This window comes from Microchirus variegatus (assembly GCF_963457635.1).
Source record: "Microchirus variegatus genome assembly, chromosome: 13".
Taxonomy (NCBI): domain Eukaryota; kingdom Metazoa; phylum Chordata; class Actinopteri; order Pleuronectiformes; family Soleidae; genus Microchirus; species Microchirus variegatus.
In genome coordinates this window covers 14,220,989-14,237,996 of record NC_139814.1, presented here as the reverse complement: position 1 = coordinate 14,237,996, position 17,008 = coordinate 14,220,989, and the positions used below count along the sequence as shown (strand labels likewise).

Genomic DNA, 17,008 nt, shown 5'->3' with positions numbered 1-17,008 from the left:
ACACCAGCATCCACAGCCAGATGAGATTAAACACAGACTCTCTCTCACTCACACACACACACTTACCATCATCCCCAATTGCCATGATTACATTAAAAAAAGCCTCCTCTTTGTATTTGCTCCTCTCCCTCTGTTCTCCAGTTCCCTCTGTTGTTTCTCCTTTATCTTTCCCCCCTCTCGTTTGTTCAATCTCTCTCTGTGTCTGTCATGATGAATCAGGGAAAGGCAGTGATAGGCACAGCGCTGTGACTCGGCTACTCCAAGAGATCTCTTTCTGTTTCCTCCCTCAATTTTTTCCCCCCTCCCTCTCTTTCTCTCTCTCTCCTCTAAACAACAGCTGCCACAAACCCTTTAGAGAGAACTCCAAAAGCTTGGCTAAAAGACATGTGGGACAAGAGCAAGTAAAGAACAAATTTGTGTTTGTGTGTGTGATCAGAATTGTAATTCTTGGTTGGTATAATGCTAAGTGGTAAGTCATAAGCATGCTTGTCACCGCCTGTGTTCGACCTTCCACCACTGATGTTGTTGGTGGAGTTTCTCGCCAAATATTGGATGAACCATCTGAATAGCCAAGACATTTTATTTCACTTTCAATTAAGTATTTAACACACTAAATGCAAACTTACCCCTTTCTTTGAGACCATATTATGGACATTTCCTGCATATTCTTCTCTAATCAAAAGATCAGTGTGTTTTAGAATGAGATTCCAGAAGATTGGTAAGCTTGTAAAGTGCAGCAAACGGAGGGCTCCGCCTCCCTTTTCCAAAAGCAACAGTGGAACTACTGTGACCTTAACACAACAGGGAGGCTGTCCTTTTTCTTCATTTGTGTAGTAAGCTTCCACTTCAAAAAGTGGCAACACAAGATGGCCACCTCTGTAAAGCAAGGCCCTTGCTTAATAAAAAAAGGCTTATTTCAAGGGTAGAATATTCAGTTTACGCCAATAAACGGCAGCCTTCCCATCGTTATCAAGTAAGTTTTCCTGACTGGATTGTTGCAATGTTTGATTCAATGATTTTCTTTTTTGTTGTTGCAAAAAATCACAGATCCAAAAAGACAAATTCAGTCAAACCCTTTATGGAGGTTCACGTAATTAGCAACACTCCCTCCATCCCTCACCTGTCACCAGAGAGTGCATCATGGCAACTATAAACACGACATGCCCTTAGCTCCTCTAAATGTTTCTCCCAATGTCTCTCTCTGTCCAAGTAAACAGGCTGCTACAGATTAACCAGTTACTATCCAACTCACTGTGACACACAGATACAGGGACATGGCAGCCTAAAGGTACAAGCGGACAATGACTGTCTGTGCTAGACACAAAAAAACAAAACAAAAAAAACAGACATTGTGTAGAAAACAAACTCAGCTCAAAACCACATCAGTTTGGGAAGACATTATATAAACAAACATGTCATGAAATTAACAAACCCCCTTTACTAAGTTTACTTACAGAGGTGACACTAGTGCAATATTGAATTGCCAGTTTATTGTATATTCTAAATTATAATATTTGTTGAGCTTACATTGTGAATTTATTTATTCAGAAGCCAAAAGCTAAACCTGATCTTAGTTGTAAGCTTCTCTACAACAACCATCTCTTGTATCAGTGTATTTTTTTAAGCACAAACAATAAACAATTGTGTCAGGTGCTGTGTTTACGTGCATGTTTGTTTGTTCAATGACGTTCTTTATAAGGTTTGCTTCAGCTACAGGAGACTATCAAATTTCACACTGTATACAATGATTTTACCATTGTATTGTTGCCCTAACAATGGCCTTGAATCAACTTGGGGGTGGACCTTCTGAAGAAGCACAAAAGGGACAGCTGTATTAATTTTGTTGCAGCATTACCACCTGCAGAATTGCTCTGCTAGTGAGGCAATCTTTATGATCTGGAGAGTGAAGACAAAGTGAAACACTGCTGCGAGATGTGACCAAGTCTAACGTTGGTAGTCAAAAGACTCTGAGATCCACAGTACACCATTATTCTAAACCTGACAACAGAAAACAGTACCAGCAACCCGCAGCTCAGGTCTGGCTCTGCCCGGAAATCTCACAGCATCACAGACATACAGATTAAACCATTAATCCTGTTAGGTCCTCTTACAGAAGCTCATGGTAACAAATGACCACGACAGCAAGAGCACATGGTGATTTAGGCATGCAAATCACCCACCAACACACAAAACATGCACTCTTCTCAAACCAGCACACAAGTCAAATTGATGGCTAATAAAAAATGAGAGAGGACACTGACCGTGACTCGGGCTGAGAGCCATGTTGCCTGAATTCAAGGCTTCATCAAAACGAGCAAATATCGTCTGCAACCTGCAGAGGAGAGAGAAGAAGAACGGTTAGAATAACACACATGTACATGAAACTGACACTGACGGAATCAAGACTACGACTAATCTGTGACATGTGTAAATAGAGACAAACACACACTTTGACCTAGAGACAGACAGTGAGATCTGATACCCGGGAGAAAGTATCATCAGTGGCAACATGTGGACAGCCTGCCTGTCTGTCTGTCTGTCTGTCTGTCTGTCTACAAGCTCACTGGTGGGTGTGTCATTATGTCAGTCACAGTGCAACAGCAACACAACAAGAGTTTTCCTAACATCCTAAGATCAGCATAAAACAAACACAAATCATGTAACTTACAGGTAGGACTGACTGCATAGTAACAGGGCAACAATCTCTCACATTTCACAGACAAATCGAGATAAAGCAACTGCTTTGCCATGAGTAAAAGCTTCCATCAACCTCATTGTTGGGACACATTGGTTACGCATGACTGGTACTGTATGACAAAAATAAAACAGACACAATGACCTACATTGCTCAGTAATTGCCCCCCAAAAATGCATCGAGCACACAAGATAAAGAGCAATACACACCTTCCTCTGACTGTCCACCTGTCTGTCTGTCAGTCTTGTGGTATCTGGGTGCCAGTTCACAACCAACTGACAGTTTAGAGGCTCCTGATAAGTGACGATTAGTATTGCACCGGGCTGCTCAGCCGTGCAGCGTTTCAAGTGGTTCCTTAATTTTCATTAGCATTTTAATGTATCTTCTTGGTTCAGAAATAATCGAGCCTATAGTCTCCTGCACTTGTTTGCCTCAGCATTTCCCAGTGGGTTGATAAGTAGGTTGCTGCGCAACGTTGTATTAGCTCCCATGCTAGTGACACACACACACACACAGTGATCCTCAGCTCCCCTCAGCTCTTTGTATCCAACATGGTGCAGTGACTCCAAGAGACAGAGAGGAAGAGGGGAGGAGGGAGGGAGTGAGAGAGGAAGAGAGAGAGAGAGAGAGAGAGAGAGAGAGAGAGAGAGAGAGAGGGAGGGAAGCAAACAGCGAGAGACCAAAGCATGCTACAGGCATGCGACAAAGCACCACCTACTGTCGCACATACGCACTGAATGTTAAGCTCACACACCCACTGAGAAATCTCCGGAGTGAAACAAGGAGTTAAATCTCAGACAGGGTCTTTGAGAGAGATAGACAAGTGGGCCAGTTTGTGTGACCGCCAGCAAAGAGATTCAGTTACCCTTTACATAACCTCCCTCTCATACCCAGACCAACACACATTCACAATCACCAGAGGGGGAGGGGCTGGACAGCCAGAAGCAGACAGAAAGCAATGGTGCTCTTCTTCACTCATTCTCACCTCACTTGTCTACGTCCTCTTCTCAAATTTTCTCTTTTTTTCCCATAAGTCAAGGTGTCCATTTCAATAACACTGCAGCTTTTGACGCCAAGCTTTCAATCTGTGCTGAATAACTGTCATTAAGAAAAAGCATCACCCCAAATTTAGCAGAGGTGACTCAAACCCTTCAGGTAGGTAGTTAATTTCATGGAGCATGAAATGTGACTAATGCATGTCTACTGAATGCTGCTTTAATGTGTATTTCACCTGCTGTCAGGAAACTTCTGCCACAACCCTTACTGTTACTGTACAGAGACTAGTGACTTAAAACAGTTATTCCATACATGTCCCAGCTACACCTTGGAATAAAAATTAATTTCGCAAAACGGTCCTGTTTTCTGAACATGATCTCCTACCTGCAGGCTGATGTTATAGAGCAAGCAAATGTTAAAACCATCTGTCTCCAGCTCCATGTCTATTACACTACTTAGCATGGAAAAAGGTTAACTCTGTCATGATGGGCAGTGTCACTGTACTCTTGCACATTTTGCACTGTGGTTCCTGGTATGTTTTTTTACACTATTTTGTATTCGTTTTTTTGGGGGGAATTTTTGGAACTCCCAATTGGAAGTATCAATTAATGCTGTTTTTGATGTGTATCTGCGTCATTACCTTGTTTACGACACCCTAAAGTTTAGAAAGAAACAGTTAAGTCGCTGGGTTTTATTATTATTATTATTGTATTCTCGGGCTCTGCAAGCTCTCTGAAAAATCCTGGAATCTTGACGTAAGGATCCCGTCTCCTGAACAGCAGATCCTCCTGCTCCGGGCACTAGTCCGGGGGCACATCCGGTTGTGTACATTGAACCGCAGAAGAAGCAGAACGTCCGTTGTGCAGGTGTTTCACACAGTGTCTTCTGACTCTGGGTCTGACTCCAGGTCAAAGGCATAAAAAGGACTGGAGTCGTGAAGACGCCATTTTTAAACACTGTTAAAACAATGTTTTGATAATGAGTAGCAGTGCATCCACCGTTCCAGAGGGGGAGCTGCGCTTCTGAGAGCTGACGTGCTAATTACGTGACTTCCAGGTACCTGGCCAATCACAAGACCGTTAGGAAAGCTCTCGTTGGCTGGCCAATCACAACACAACTCTGTCTTCTGGGGGTGAGATTTCAGTCTGAAACAGCACAGCTGACAAGAGCTTCAGTGAGGAGAGATTTCAATAGTTTTTTTGGCCATAAAAACAAGTTAATGTCTGTAAGTAGACCTCCATAACTCACATATATGTGCGATAGGACCACTCTATGGGAGCATTAATAACTTCATGTTTTTATGCGTTTAGGGCAGACGCAATACTCATTTTTAGGGCAGGTGCAACATAATTTTTTCTTAAATTCTATGAATTATACAATCTTTGTTAGCCTTTTGTTGTCGGTCATACAGCGTATTGCTCTAGTTGTGTTTTACTAATTATAACATGCTCTCTGTATTTTCAGCTTCTCAAACATTTAAGAATATCAACATTTTCTGACACTTTTTGGACCAAACAGGTACATAATTCATCAAGAAAAATAATCAACAGATGAATCAAAAATAAATTAATAGTTGGTTGCAGCCCTACAGCAGACAAAAATGTAAAAAAGAAAGCAGTGGTTTTAAAACTAAATCACTGCATCATCCATTAAACTAAATCAGACCCACACACACAGGTCTATATAAAAGCTTAGCACACAGACATTATGTTTACACTGGAGACAGACAGACTTAATATGAGCAACACATGACACACTGCAACAGCCAGCATTCACAGACACAAGACTAATATTCATTATTCAACAGTGAGTGTTCTGCTCAGATCTCACACATGGGAGAAAGGGGGTAAAAGGGGAGAGTCTGGGGGTCACGGTCTGCTCAGAATAACCCTCAACTGGGCACATGTATCCAGGACGACCACAGAGGCCACTCAATGGACCACTTTAGATGACATGAACACAGACACACGCTCTCTTCAGTTTTTCCACAACTGTGTTACTCCACCCAATGCCTTTGTCCCCCAACTGCCCCCTCCCGCCCCCTTCCACAGGCAGTCAGTAAGCATTGTGCTCAGGATGAAAGTGCCTCTGTGTGTGTGAAGGGCAGGGCGGTGCATGGTGTGGCCTGGGACAGACTGGGTGCCAAGGCCACAGGACCCTCCACACAACTTAATCCCTGCTTGACTGAGCGCACATACAAATAAATACAACTCATCGCAAGTGACAAGGACAGAGACGATCAGCAACTCACCGCGCAGCAGGCAGGCCTCGCTTTCCCACGTCTGCTCTGACCCTGTCCCCGACGTTGCGATAAACATCCACCAATGACGTTATGGCGGCCTCACGTACCTACAAAAACAGGAGCATTAATCCATTAAAAGCCCTGTCCTTCACACACACACACACACAAATGAAATTACATTCCAGCACACAATCCCGCTTGTAATGTGCACATATGCATCTATATCTTGTCAATGTTGGAAAACCTGTAAATTCCCAAATAATTCCTAATATTAACCCCTTATAGATTACAATCTCTCTCCACTGCCTGGGATTGGAAAGATTAAAGGTTGCAAATGTAAACGTATTTTTAAAAAAAAACTGTTAAAGCCCCCGTACTCATCCTCCAGACGTGATTTGCTAGTTATGTTGAGGCTAATGTTGTGATAGGGTCGTGGGATGATGTTTAAGGGATTCTGTGGAACTGAGGGTGGGTGGGGTCTATGGCATTGATGATTGGTCTGAACAGTATGTGGGTAGATAATCATTGGGTAGAAGACAGAGGCAGATTTCAGCTTTGGGGTGCAACTCCACTGGAGGTTTAACCAAGCTCTCTCACTCACTCTGACACACACACACACAGAGTTAGTACCGCTGTGTGTTTTAATGGCTGGGTGTTGAGTGCTCATGATTCAGCAGTGAAACTTGCTTCAGGGCCCACGGAGCCCATCTCCTCACTAATAACAGTAATAATCCCAGTGCTGCATTGAGATGCCTGCTGCTACCACGCTTAGGATGCAGAAAAACACACCACAAGCTTAGCTACAAGGAAGATGCATTGGAACCTGTCCAAAACACAAACATACACAAGACACACATGCAGCCAATTTGATCATCACATCGTGTTAATCAGTGCTTTGCAACCTACCTGTGGGTTCTGATCTCCAGTTAGAGTGCAGAGATGAGGGACTATCTTACTGAGGCTCAGTGGCTGGGCTCCATACCTTTAAGAGACACAGCAGAGAAAAAGGAAATAAAGGGATGATTATTCCTAATAATGTACAGCAAGTAAGTAACAGATGATGGTCATTCTATCAGAATGAACAGAAACAATACAAAAGTATGATGAAAATAACTTTCTGATTTCCTTGTTACACAGTAATATTTTGACTTGAGATATGCATCAATCCCAGGCTGCATCAGTCGACTGAGGTTTAATGGTTACCGCTGTATGCTCACAGTTTTACTATCAGGTGGCAGCATTTAGCACAACCATGCCACTTTCCAAAAGAGGCAATAACACATGACAAAAGTAACACAGTGACTCCAAGTAGGGACTTTAAGGTAGGAAAGAAAAACAACCTACAGTAACTTGAACTGCCGTTGACTTATTCTCACACAACATGCAGCTTGTTTAATGACACTTGAAAATTCTACAGCAGCAGAAATCCGAGGAGGAGAAACATATTCCTTCAGTAAAATGTGTCAAAAAGACACAGTAAATAAATTCGATTTGAATCGAAATAACTATATTTTTGTGTAATAGCGTCATTGTGTGTCACATCATATCAACATACTACATATCATAATATGTAGTATGTTGATACTACATATAAATATGAGACTTATTTCTCCACAGGAGCTGTGGTTTGTGAGGTAAAAAAATATTTTACTCACGCGTTGAGTGTGGCACTGAGACAGAGGCAGACTCCTTCTCGACTGCGGAAGTTCTTGTGTTTACAGCCAAGAAGCAGTCGTTCCCAAACGTACTGAAGAATGGAGAGCAAGAGGGAGAAGTGTGGGGTAGGATGAGATGGAGAGAGAGAGAGAAAATGAGTGTCGGTAAGAATGAGCAGCAGATAACGTTCCTGCCAGGCAGCTCATCAGGACTTGGAGCAGACTACAGAGATGTGGATCTCTCTGTAATGCATGAGGTGCATGTCTTTAACGCAACATGAAGTTGTGAGTGACATGGCCTGTGATGTTCCTGGCATATCCAGAAGAGGGAGCCCAAACACAGAGCTCCTCTCTGTTGTACTGAGTATCTATTATTAATGTGGTCGTGATTTGTCTGCTATTAGCTCTGCAACTTTATCTTTCATTTGAATTTACTACAATTGACCAACAAGTTTCACAAATTTGTAGAATTTTATATTATGCTGGAGACTGTACAGGAAACTCAAACTATTTTCAGGAATAACCAATATGTAGATTTTATCAACATCTAACAATCCACGTCCTGATATTAGTAGTGTTACAATGGGTGCTCGAAATTGATTTATTTGAAAAACCAAGGAGTGTCTGAGTTGTTATGATCCAGAGAGGAGTTTTATGTACATGTGCCTCACCATGGGTGCCGCAGTCTGCTCCATGCAGCGAAGGATTAGAGCTTGGCTGTTCTCCCTAACCTGATCCTTCCCATCACCCATTCTGTCCACCAGAGATGGCAAAACTACACACACATGGAATAAGGGAGAGAGAGAAAAAAGGTCAACAACGTCAATACATGAAAATGCACCCAGTGAACAATTTGTTTAATTGAAAGCAGGGGAACATTTATCATACTTGAATATGAAATGTTACCAGATTTACCAGACGACACGGGGCATTTAAATTAAAAAAGACAAGGAGAGAAGGCAACAAATAAGAAATGGATCATGATTTAAATAATGCTAAGATGATCAAATGCTTTCATATAGGTAGTGAGACTTAAGTAATGAGATGACGCACTGTAAATAATAAAATATAACGGCTCATAATTTCAAATGAGCTCCCAAGTATTTTGGCAACTACTCAAGAATTTCAGATCTTTTCTCTAATCCTCCATAAGGAGGAAGGCAGTGCAATCACAGCATGGAAGGGTACATCATGTGCCAACCAGCTTGCTCATTTTTCACCACCATATCCAACCTTCACCTTACAAAAAACACAATTCCCACCTGAATTATTCCCTGTTTCAAAAACCCCTTGCATCATTGAAAGGCCACCACCAAATCCAGATGACTTGCTGTTTCAATGGAAGTGCTTTGAATGATCTTTGCACCACCACAGTTTGCCTGCTGGTGGAACCGATCCACAGACGCCTATGACACCTATGACTATGTGGACATGCTTTTTACATTTCACTTCAGCCCATAACAAAATAACATTGTGCTGAAGGAAATTAGTCTTGGACATATGCAGAACACAACTATTCCCAATCATGCAGGCCGTAACAACACAACCAAGTGCTGCACCTCGAAATCACATTAAATGCCAAACATTTCCAGTCCTTGCATTTGTAGTTGTAGAGTTTATTAGCCCACATCTATTCAACACCTAATACAACACATACTGTAAAATACACAATTATTTCCATTACATCATACTAAATTACATTTGTCTGCTTACATGACATTCCTTACATACTGTCTTGACACTGTGTTGGTGAAATATTATTACGAATACTATTCGTTCATCGGTGCCATTGACTTCCGGTGGTTCGAACAATAAATACAGAAACATGTGATATGTGTCTGAAATGCACACAAAAAAATCAGCTTTTAGTCACGCCCAATTCAGAAAACTCACAAATATTCTAGTAAATATCACTGAAGCCTCTTAGCCATAAAAGCAGTATGCAGTATATGGGACAGCTCGAGTAAATACCCAATGGCATGAAAAATGTAAAGATTTAAATAGTTCTCATTGACTGAGCTACTTACCACTGTTTGAGTAATGTTTGCTTTTGGGAAAACCGAGAATTTCACAAATGAGGCCTAAATTTGTTCCAATTAGAATATGTGATTCCATTGTTTACGATTGTGCGTCAATCGTTCAGTTCAGTCAGAACAAACTATTTTGACATGTTCAGTGTTGTATAATTCTCCAAAAGTACTAGTAGTAGAAGAAGAAGAAGCTTCACTTCCGCTTCTGTAGTAAACAAATGCTTGGAATGAAAATACAGCAGTAACAAAATGGAAAATACACCCGTTTACGTGGGTCAAACACACGATAGCACCAGAGCAGGAAGTCATTATCGGATCGACTGTTTATATGAACGCCGATCGACATACACCAGCCCTCTAGTTCCCGATGGGCTGTATCAGATCAGAGTTTTCGGATTGGCATGTTGACATGACATATTTTTATTCCGATTAAACATAGCTTTAGTCACCAGCCACCGACCAAGCTTAAACACAGTAAGCAGCTTAAAGTCCAATCTCTCTTCGTCAGTCACATGGAGACACTAAACTTTTTGAATCTCTCTCTCTCTCACACACACACACACACACACACACACACATTCCTAGTCTAAAACATCAGGGGGAGGAAAGGGTGACACTGTGATGTCATCTGTCCTTTCGTCAGTCTGCGTACATGTGTGTGCACATACGTTATGTTTCCAAAACAGCTGGTCGCCTGGGCAACACGGACAATTTCCTCAGACAGAAAAATAAAACCCTCACAGTGGGGCATTGTTGCACACAACAATGTCACAGTCTGTAGCAAAGACAACATGCTCACAGACACACTTGTCTTGTATGAGGCATGGTGACTCACGGTCATTTTTCAACAGAATAATCTCACAGTAAAACCACACAACTTCTGAGCCAATCACATCACCCCATCTTATCTAGCATGTATGCAGTAATTCACTTTTTACTTCACATCTGGGAGCTACTTGGCAAAATGACCAGCAGCACAGAGTCAATTCCTGGGCACGTACGCACATACAGTGTAATGGCGGCAGCAGCAGCCGTGTACTATGAATCTGTCCTGTAGATCAATACAGCCACTCAGTCTCAATGATCTCATCTTCCTCCCCTAAGAGATATTGTGTGTGTGTGTGTGTATGTGTATGTGGGAGAGAGTGTGTAGGAGAAGGGTGAGCAGAGAGAAACAGAGCACAGGAAAGCAGAGATGGAAGTCAGACTGAGGGAGGGAGATTCCAGAGCCAGTGGTGGCTCAGAAAGATGGTTTTACCATCAGCCAATACATACAAACTTCTGTGTTTGTGGTGGCAGGCTTTGCACGGTGTGACAGGCCCAATCACCTCAGAGCTTTACTGCAGGGTTGAGTGTTTGTTGGTGTCATGAGGCAGCGTGGCTGACAAAGACAGCTGGTGACACCTTGAGTGGGCACAGCAAGGGCTGGCACAACACACACATACACACACGTTTGCACTGTATTCGTAGTGAGGACACGCATAGACATAATATATTCCCTTGCCTTTTACCCTAAACCCAATTCTAACCCTAAAAATCAATCACAAAAGCCCCTTTAAGGGGAAAGTGAGTACATTTTGGCTGGTCCTCACGTTGATGTATACACTCCCTATGGTCAAAAAGATACCCATACAAACACACAAACACACAGACCATGTAATCTGATACAAGATTACAAGATTCAGTCAATGAGGTCATATGAATGTGAGGTGTGGTTTTGGGGGTGCAATAGGGTGAGCTACAGAATGGCAAACTATTCCGAAACTAAATACAGAGGCTCGAGGACACATATAACAGAGAGGAGGTGGTGCAAGGCTAAAGAGCACTCAGTGCTGTTGGTTTGTCTCGGAGGAACCACGAAGTGGAAGTGAAACCCAAAATAAAAGGACAGGGGCCAAAATGATCAAGAGTCTACACAATACACAAGTACAAAACATACAAACTGATCCTTGACCAGCACCATAGACTATACATAAGAAATTAATATTCTTCCAATTTCATATAATAGCACATTTTCAATCATGTTTCATTTGGAGAACAACAGATGATAAAGAACGCCACATATACTGTAAGTGACAGACAGTCGGGTTTCACTCAACATGTGCCTGGTTGCAGGTGACATCTGACAACTTCTGGTTTCAAAAACTGACGTGGCCCTGGTCAAACCGTAAATCTGAGGGCTTTAAAACAGGAGTTCATTTTGCAACTGGAAGACTACATCCATTTCTTATATAAGGTCTATGAATAGGACTAAATGCATTAACTCTAAAGCCTGATTAGCGAAACAGAAATAAAACACCCTCATAATCCTTTGGGAATGAAAAAGCAACTAAAAGATACCAAAAGGGTGCGTTGGTGACAGTAAAAGAAATATGGTTTGTACTGTATGTGATCAGTTTAATACACAAATATCAGAAAAAAAATCAACAAAACTATAAAAGTACTTGCTTCCTTAAAATGCCTATAAAGCCAACAGTGGCTTTCCTCTTCACACATTATATATCCTAGAAAATAGTACAACATGTGCCTAAAACTTCTCATGCTTCTCTAAAACACTGGCTTCTCTGTATTTTTCTTTAACAGGAGACAAACACTGACAAACAGCAACTCTGCGGCCTTTCGTCCCCATTGAAGTGTAGCAAAGAGGAAGTGTGTGTAAGTGTGTGTGGCAGCTCCTCCAGCGGACATGCTAATACTTAACACTTCACAGTTAAGTGTTAAGTATTAGAAATATACATGCTGCGATAAAGATCGGCATATCTCCTTCCTCTCTGGTAAACACAGAGTGAGCAGCACCTTGTTAGCCCACTGCAAATCTGTGTCAGTTTTCATTGCCCATTGCTCTGCAATCTCTCTCCCTCCCTCTCACTCACTCAGATCGCAGCCCGCTTCTTTGATATTTTTCAAAAACAGACAAGGATTTTGTACACGTACAAGTTCATTTTCAGTTGAAAAACAAACACAAACATTTGATGAATGAGACTCAGTTCCTTTTGAGGGTAGGTAGGATAGCTCACCTGTGCCCAGGTATCCTTTGAACCGCTCTCCCATGCGATCTACAAATGCACCGCAGATATCTATCCCCATCAGTGCCACCTAAAAAACAGGGTGAGACAGACGGAGACAAAGGTTACGACATTTCACTGGAATTCCCTTCCTTTCCAAACAAAAAACACAGTTCTATCAGTGTCAAAGTCTGATAACACATCAGCCCAATGTATACTTCTGCGTAAAGTAGAGCTGCAACTAACGATTATTTTTGTAATCGATTAATTTGTCGATTATTTTCTCGATTAATCGATGAATCGCTTGGTCCATAAAATGGCAGAAATGTTAAAAAAAACATTGATCAGTGTTTGTCAAACCTGGAAATTACGATGTTCTTGAATGTCTTGTTTTGTCCACAAACCAAAATGATTCAGTTTTAATGATTTCTTTGTTATGTGGAGCAAAGACTGATAAAATATTCACATTTAAGAAGCTGAAACAATCAGAAATCTTGTTTTAATCATGAAAAAAGCTTCAAACCGATTATCGATTCAACTATCAAAATAGTTGGCGATTAATTTAGTAATCGATTAATAATCGATTCATCGTTTCAGCTCTAGCGTTAAGTGCTCCACGTAGGTTACGGAGACTCAGGCCGAGATAACGCTGCTCTGTGCCAGCCACTGTGCGCACCGAGCGTCCACAGAGGCGGAGCTGATCAACGATGACAATGTTGCTGTCAAACTATAAATAGATCATATCTTAATACACAAACTACATGTTTAGACTCTAAATGGACAATTTCTCGCCTCAAATGATTTTAAACCTGCATTCTGGGACACAGAAAATATTTATTTCAGGTGAAAAACAGCCACTGTTTCAATTTTATTCAGCTGCAACAACGACAACAGTATTTCTCTCTTGGATGTCATTGCTAACTGTAGCAAGAAGCACAACAACCTTGCGTAGCGACCCCTACTGATCGGGCAGAAAATTGCAGTGCGTATCCGGCACCACGACGGAGAATTATGAAGGCTCGAGAGGTCTCCGTGGTTACGCAGTTGGATAACGCATTACGCAGTCGGAGAAGTATACTGTGGCCTTTAGCAGTGATCAGAGGACACGAGGACTGATTGTTCATCCACATACCCATTGGCCAGGATGGAAATGTCAAATGTTTGTATCACTGAAGACCATCCACAAAATAAAGCTAATTTTCCATGATTACACAGCCACGTAATGGACTAATGATGACACCCGAGCATTCTCCAAACCTTGTAAGTGGAGCTTTGAGTTGAGATGATTTCATTACAATGCACTCATGTGGTGCTTGGCTGAGGTTGAAAATGTGTTTGTGTGGATAACCTGTAAAACTCTACGCTATTAAAATCATATTTTGCAAAGAAAACATTTTCTCAACAGTTTTGCAAACATCTGATAATCCTGAATATGCTACCTTGATGTGGTCTTAATCACAATGTGAAAAACAGCATCTGATGTAATCACAGAAGAAGCAAACCAAAGCCAAGCACAGGATAAAATGTTGAGGTGAAAACATGTTGATATATTCCACAAATTCACTGTGTCATGTTTGTTCAAATAACCCATGAAAATCTATTTCGACATCTTTATTTTCCTCCACTGGCCTTATTGAGGTGAGGTCATTAAATAGATATATTGGCTTGTGTGATATGACTCGTAGGGGGAAGGTAGACTGAATTTTTGTGTCTCGTGGTGAAGTTGAGTTTTCCACTGTGTTTCTGATTAGGATCACATCCCACACTGCGCTGTGCTCCTGGAATGCTTGTTTTGGCAACACTGGTAGAAATGAACAGACCAAAAAGAAAAACCATTAAAACACAACTATCCCGACTCCTCTGTACTGCTGTGACTGTGAAGTCAGACTGCAGTTTTTCCCTTTTTTAGGTAAAGGAAGAGCAGAGCCAGGTACCTTCAAGGAAATAAAGAGGAACAGAGGCCAAGAAATATCACAGAAAGTAAAATACAGTCACCTGGAGAAGAAACCTAATCTCAACATGAATACCTTACACTGACCTAATTTAGGGATAACAGGGGAGGATGGGAGGAAAACCAGTGGAAGAAAACATACAGGAAGGAAACCACCCTGAGGCCTCCCCTCCCCCTGTACCCAGCACCCCAACAAGCTCAGCGCCTACAACCATATGGCATCTGCATATGGAGAAACAGAGAGGTGGGGATGGAGAAGACAAAAGATGGAAGAGAGTGTGCTTGTTATCCACCTCAGAACCTGAAGAGGAGGAGGAGACTCCTTCCTGCTCCACAGACCTACTGCAGTAAAACATCTGGCTAAGGGTGAGGAGGCTAGGAAGACTGGCACCTAAAGGCCTATTAGGTGTCACCTCCAAGTACTGAAGACATCAACCATGTGGGCAACATCCGTTACACAACAACTAATCTGTAAGCTGCTGAACATGAAGAAAGCCGAGGTATGCAGGAGAAAAAGAAACACAACGCAAATATTTAGCCATGTATGAATGGCTCTTTGTAAAGACTCAGGTTGCTGCCTATGGATACTTTGCCTAACATGTACAGGGATTTAGTCTGGATTCTCGACAGGCTTAAAGTGAGTGTGCTTGAGTGAGAGGACAAAGGGAGCAAAGATGGAGTGGAGTGCTGATACATTTATACTGAGGCCACAATTCACAGTTGTTTTTAATCAAAGCATTTGTCTACACAATGCCAAACAATAGACAACAATCTTAATGGTCTTGGTTTGTCTGACCAGCAGTTGTCAGGATGGTAACGTTTCCATCACATGATGCTGCATACATTTTTCTGACAAATTATAAAATATATGGAAGCCTATTAAATTTGTTCAAAATCAACAAAACAATTCAAGATGTGTTGCTGAATCAAGACACACTCACCTTTTAGGTGTGCGGTCACTAAGCATGAAGATTATAATTTTACCAAACGTTATGATACAAAACAATGGAAAAGCATGCCATTGCTTTGTTTAGGGGTCAAATTACATTAGCCATTTAATTCAGAACACAATTTCCCCCCTAATAAAAGCAGTATGGATCGTATAAATATATGGAGGATGGTAGAAAACAAGCAAAGATATAGCATACAGACAAAACAGCAAAAAGTACCAGCATCATGTATAAAAAAACAATAATCAACCCATAATAAAGCACCAAAAGATGGTTAAGTGTAGCTAAGGCCATTGTCTGACCCTGCCTAAAACTGACTGCCTCCCAACTCAAAAGTCCTGCAGCTGCTTCCCACTAAAAGCTGCAATCGATTCAGTTTACTGGGGAGATTTTACTATGAAGCACCTGCAGGAAGAGTTTTATTGTTTAAATAGGGAAGTACCAACATATTGATGTTGTAGTCGATCTTATATTTAAATGCTAAATTCCTGTTTGATCATTGTATCCAACTCCTGCATTGTTATAGGAGAATCATTTGTATCTTGTGCCAAATAGTTAAGCCAGTAAAACGCTCCATCTTTGGTAAATACATGGGCTTCCAAAAGAGAGTGTGAACGTGACTCACTAACAAAAACTTTGACCCAGACTACGGTATGCATATAAAGTAGAGAGAACGGACATGAGGAATATTGTAATTTAGACATCTTCAAAAGAGGAACTTGAGTGCAACAGTCTCTTTGTCCTAACATTATTTTTAGGTCGTGTGACTTTTTTCGGTGTTTTCCATCTACCTACCCTTAACCCAATTTATCACTCCAGTTCTCCATTCTCCCCTGAAACCCCTCCTTCATTCGCCCTCGTCTGTCAAGTCTGCATCATCTCTCCTCTCTTTCCTCTCCAAGTGCTGACGCAGCATCTTGTGTCCAGTTAACTCCTCCCCTTTGTGTGACAGAGAGCCAATCCATATCACTAAAAGCCTGCTGTGTAAAGGCCTCTAAGGGTGACATCTCATTTGCCCATCACTGCTAGACAGTGAATGTCATATAAAAAAGATAATCTGAAGAGTGCACTGTAGCTTGTCACAGACAAAGTTCTGTTGATATATCATTGGGTCAACTTTTATCTTAAAATGTGTTTTGAGGGTGTAAATCAGATAATGTTGTCAGCAAAGGCCCAGACAAACTCTACTAAGAAGATCTTATAATGGTGCATCTTTTTAACTTCATTGTGGTTAATTAAACACAGGGTGCTGCTGGGGCCTCTCTCTATCAAAACAATAAAAAAGACCTAGTTTGATGATGTTGCGAGGCAGCATAGGATCATGGGAATTGTTGGTCATTTGGTTCCAATGTGCATTTGCGCTTCACAGGGAGAGCTACAGGAAGTTACAGGAGAGACGGATAACGCAGAGGACATCAATAAAGGCGACCAAAATGGAGTGGTCCGTCACCTTGAATAAATGGATTTTCGCTGGATTTAAAGAC

General features: G+C 41.5%; 1 protein-coding gene across 1 annotated transcript in view; it reads right to left on the bottom strand.

The window, feature by feature from the left end:
* Positions 1-17,008, bottom strand: part of clasp2 (cytoplasmic linker associated protein 2) — a 48,764-nt gene that overhangs the window by 29,947 nt on the left and 1,809 nt on the right. Inside the window, exons 2-7 of the mRNA XM_083899761.1 lie at positions 12,636-12,714; positions 8,260-8,363; positions 7,589-7,680; positions 6,840-6,915; positions 5,943-6,040; positions 2,262-2,332 (exon numbers count right to left, since the gene is read on the bottom strand). Of these exons, the coding sequence (XP_083755887.1) occupies positions 2,262-2,332; positions 5,943-6,040; positions 6,840-6,915; positions 7,589-7,680; positions 8,260-8,363; positions 12,636-12,714 (520 nt within the window). The remainder of the gene's footprint in view (positions 1-2,261; positions 2,333-5,942; positions 6,041-6,839; positions 6,916-7,588; positions 7,681-8,259; positions 8,364-12,635; positions 12,715-17,008) is intronic.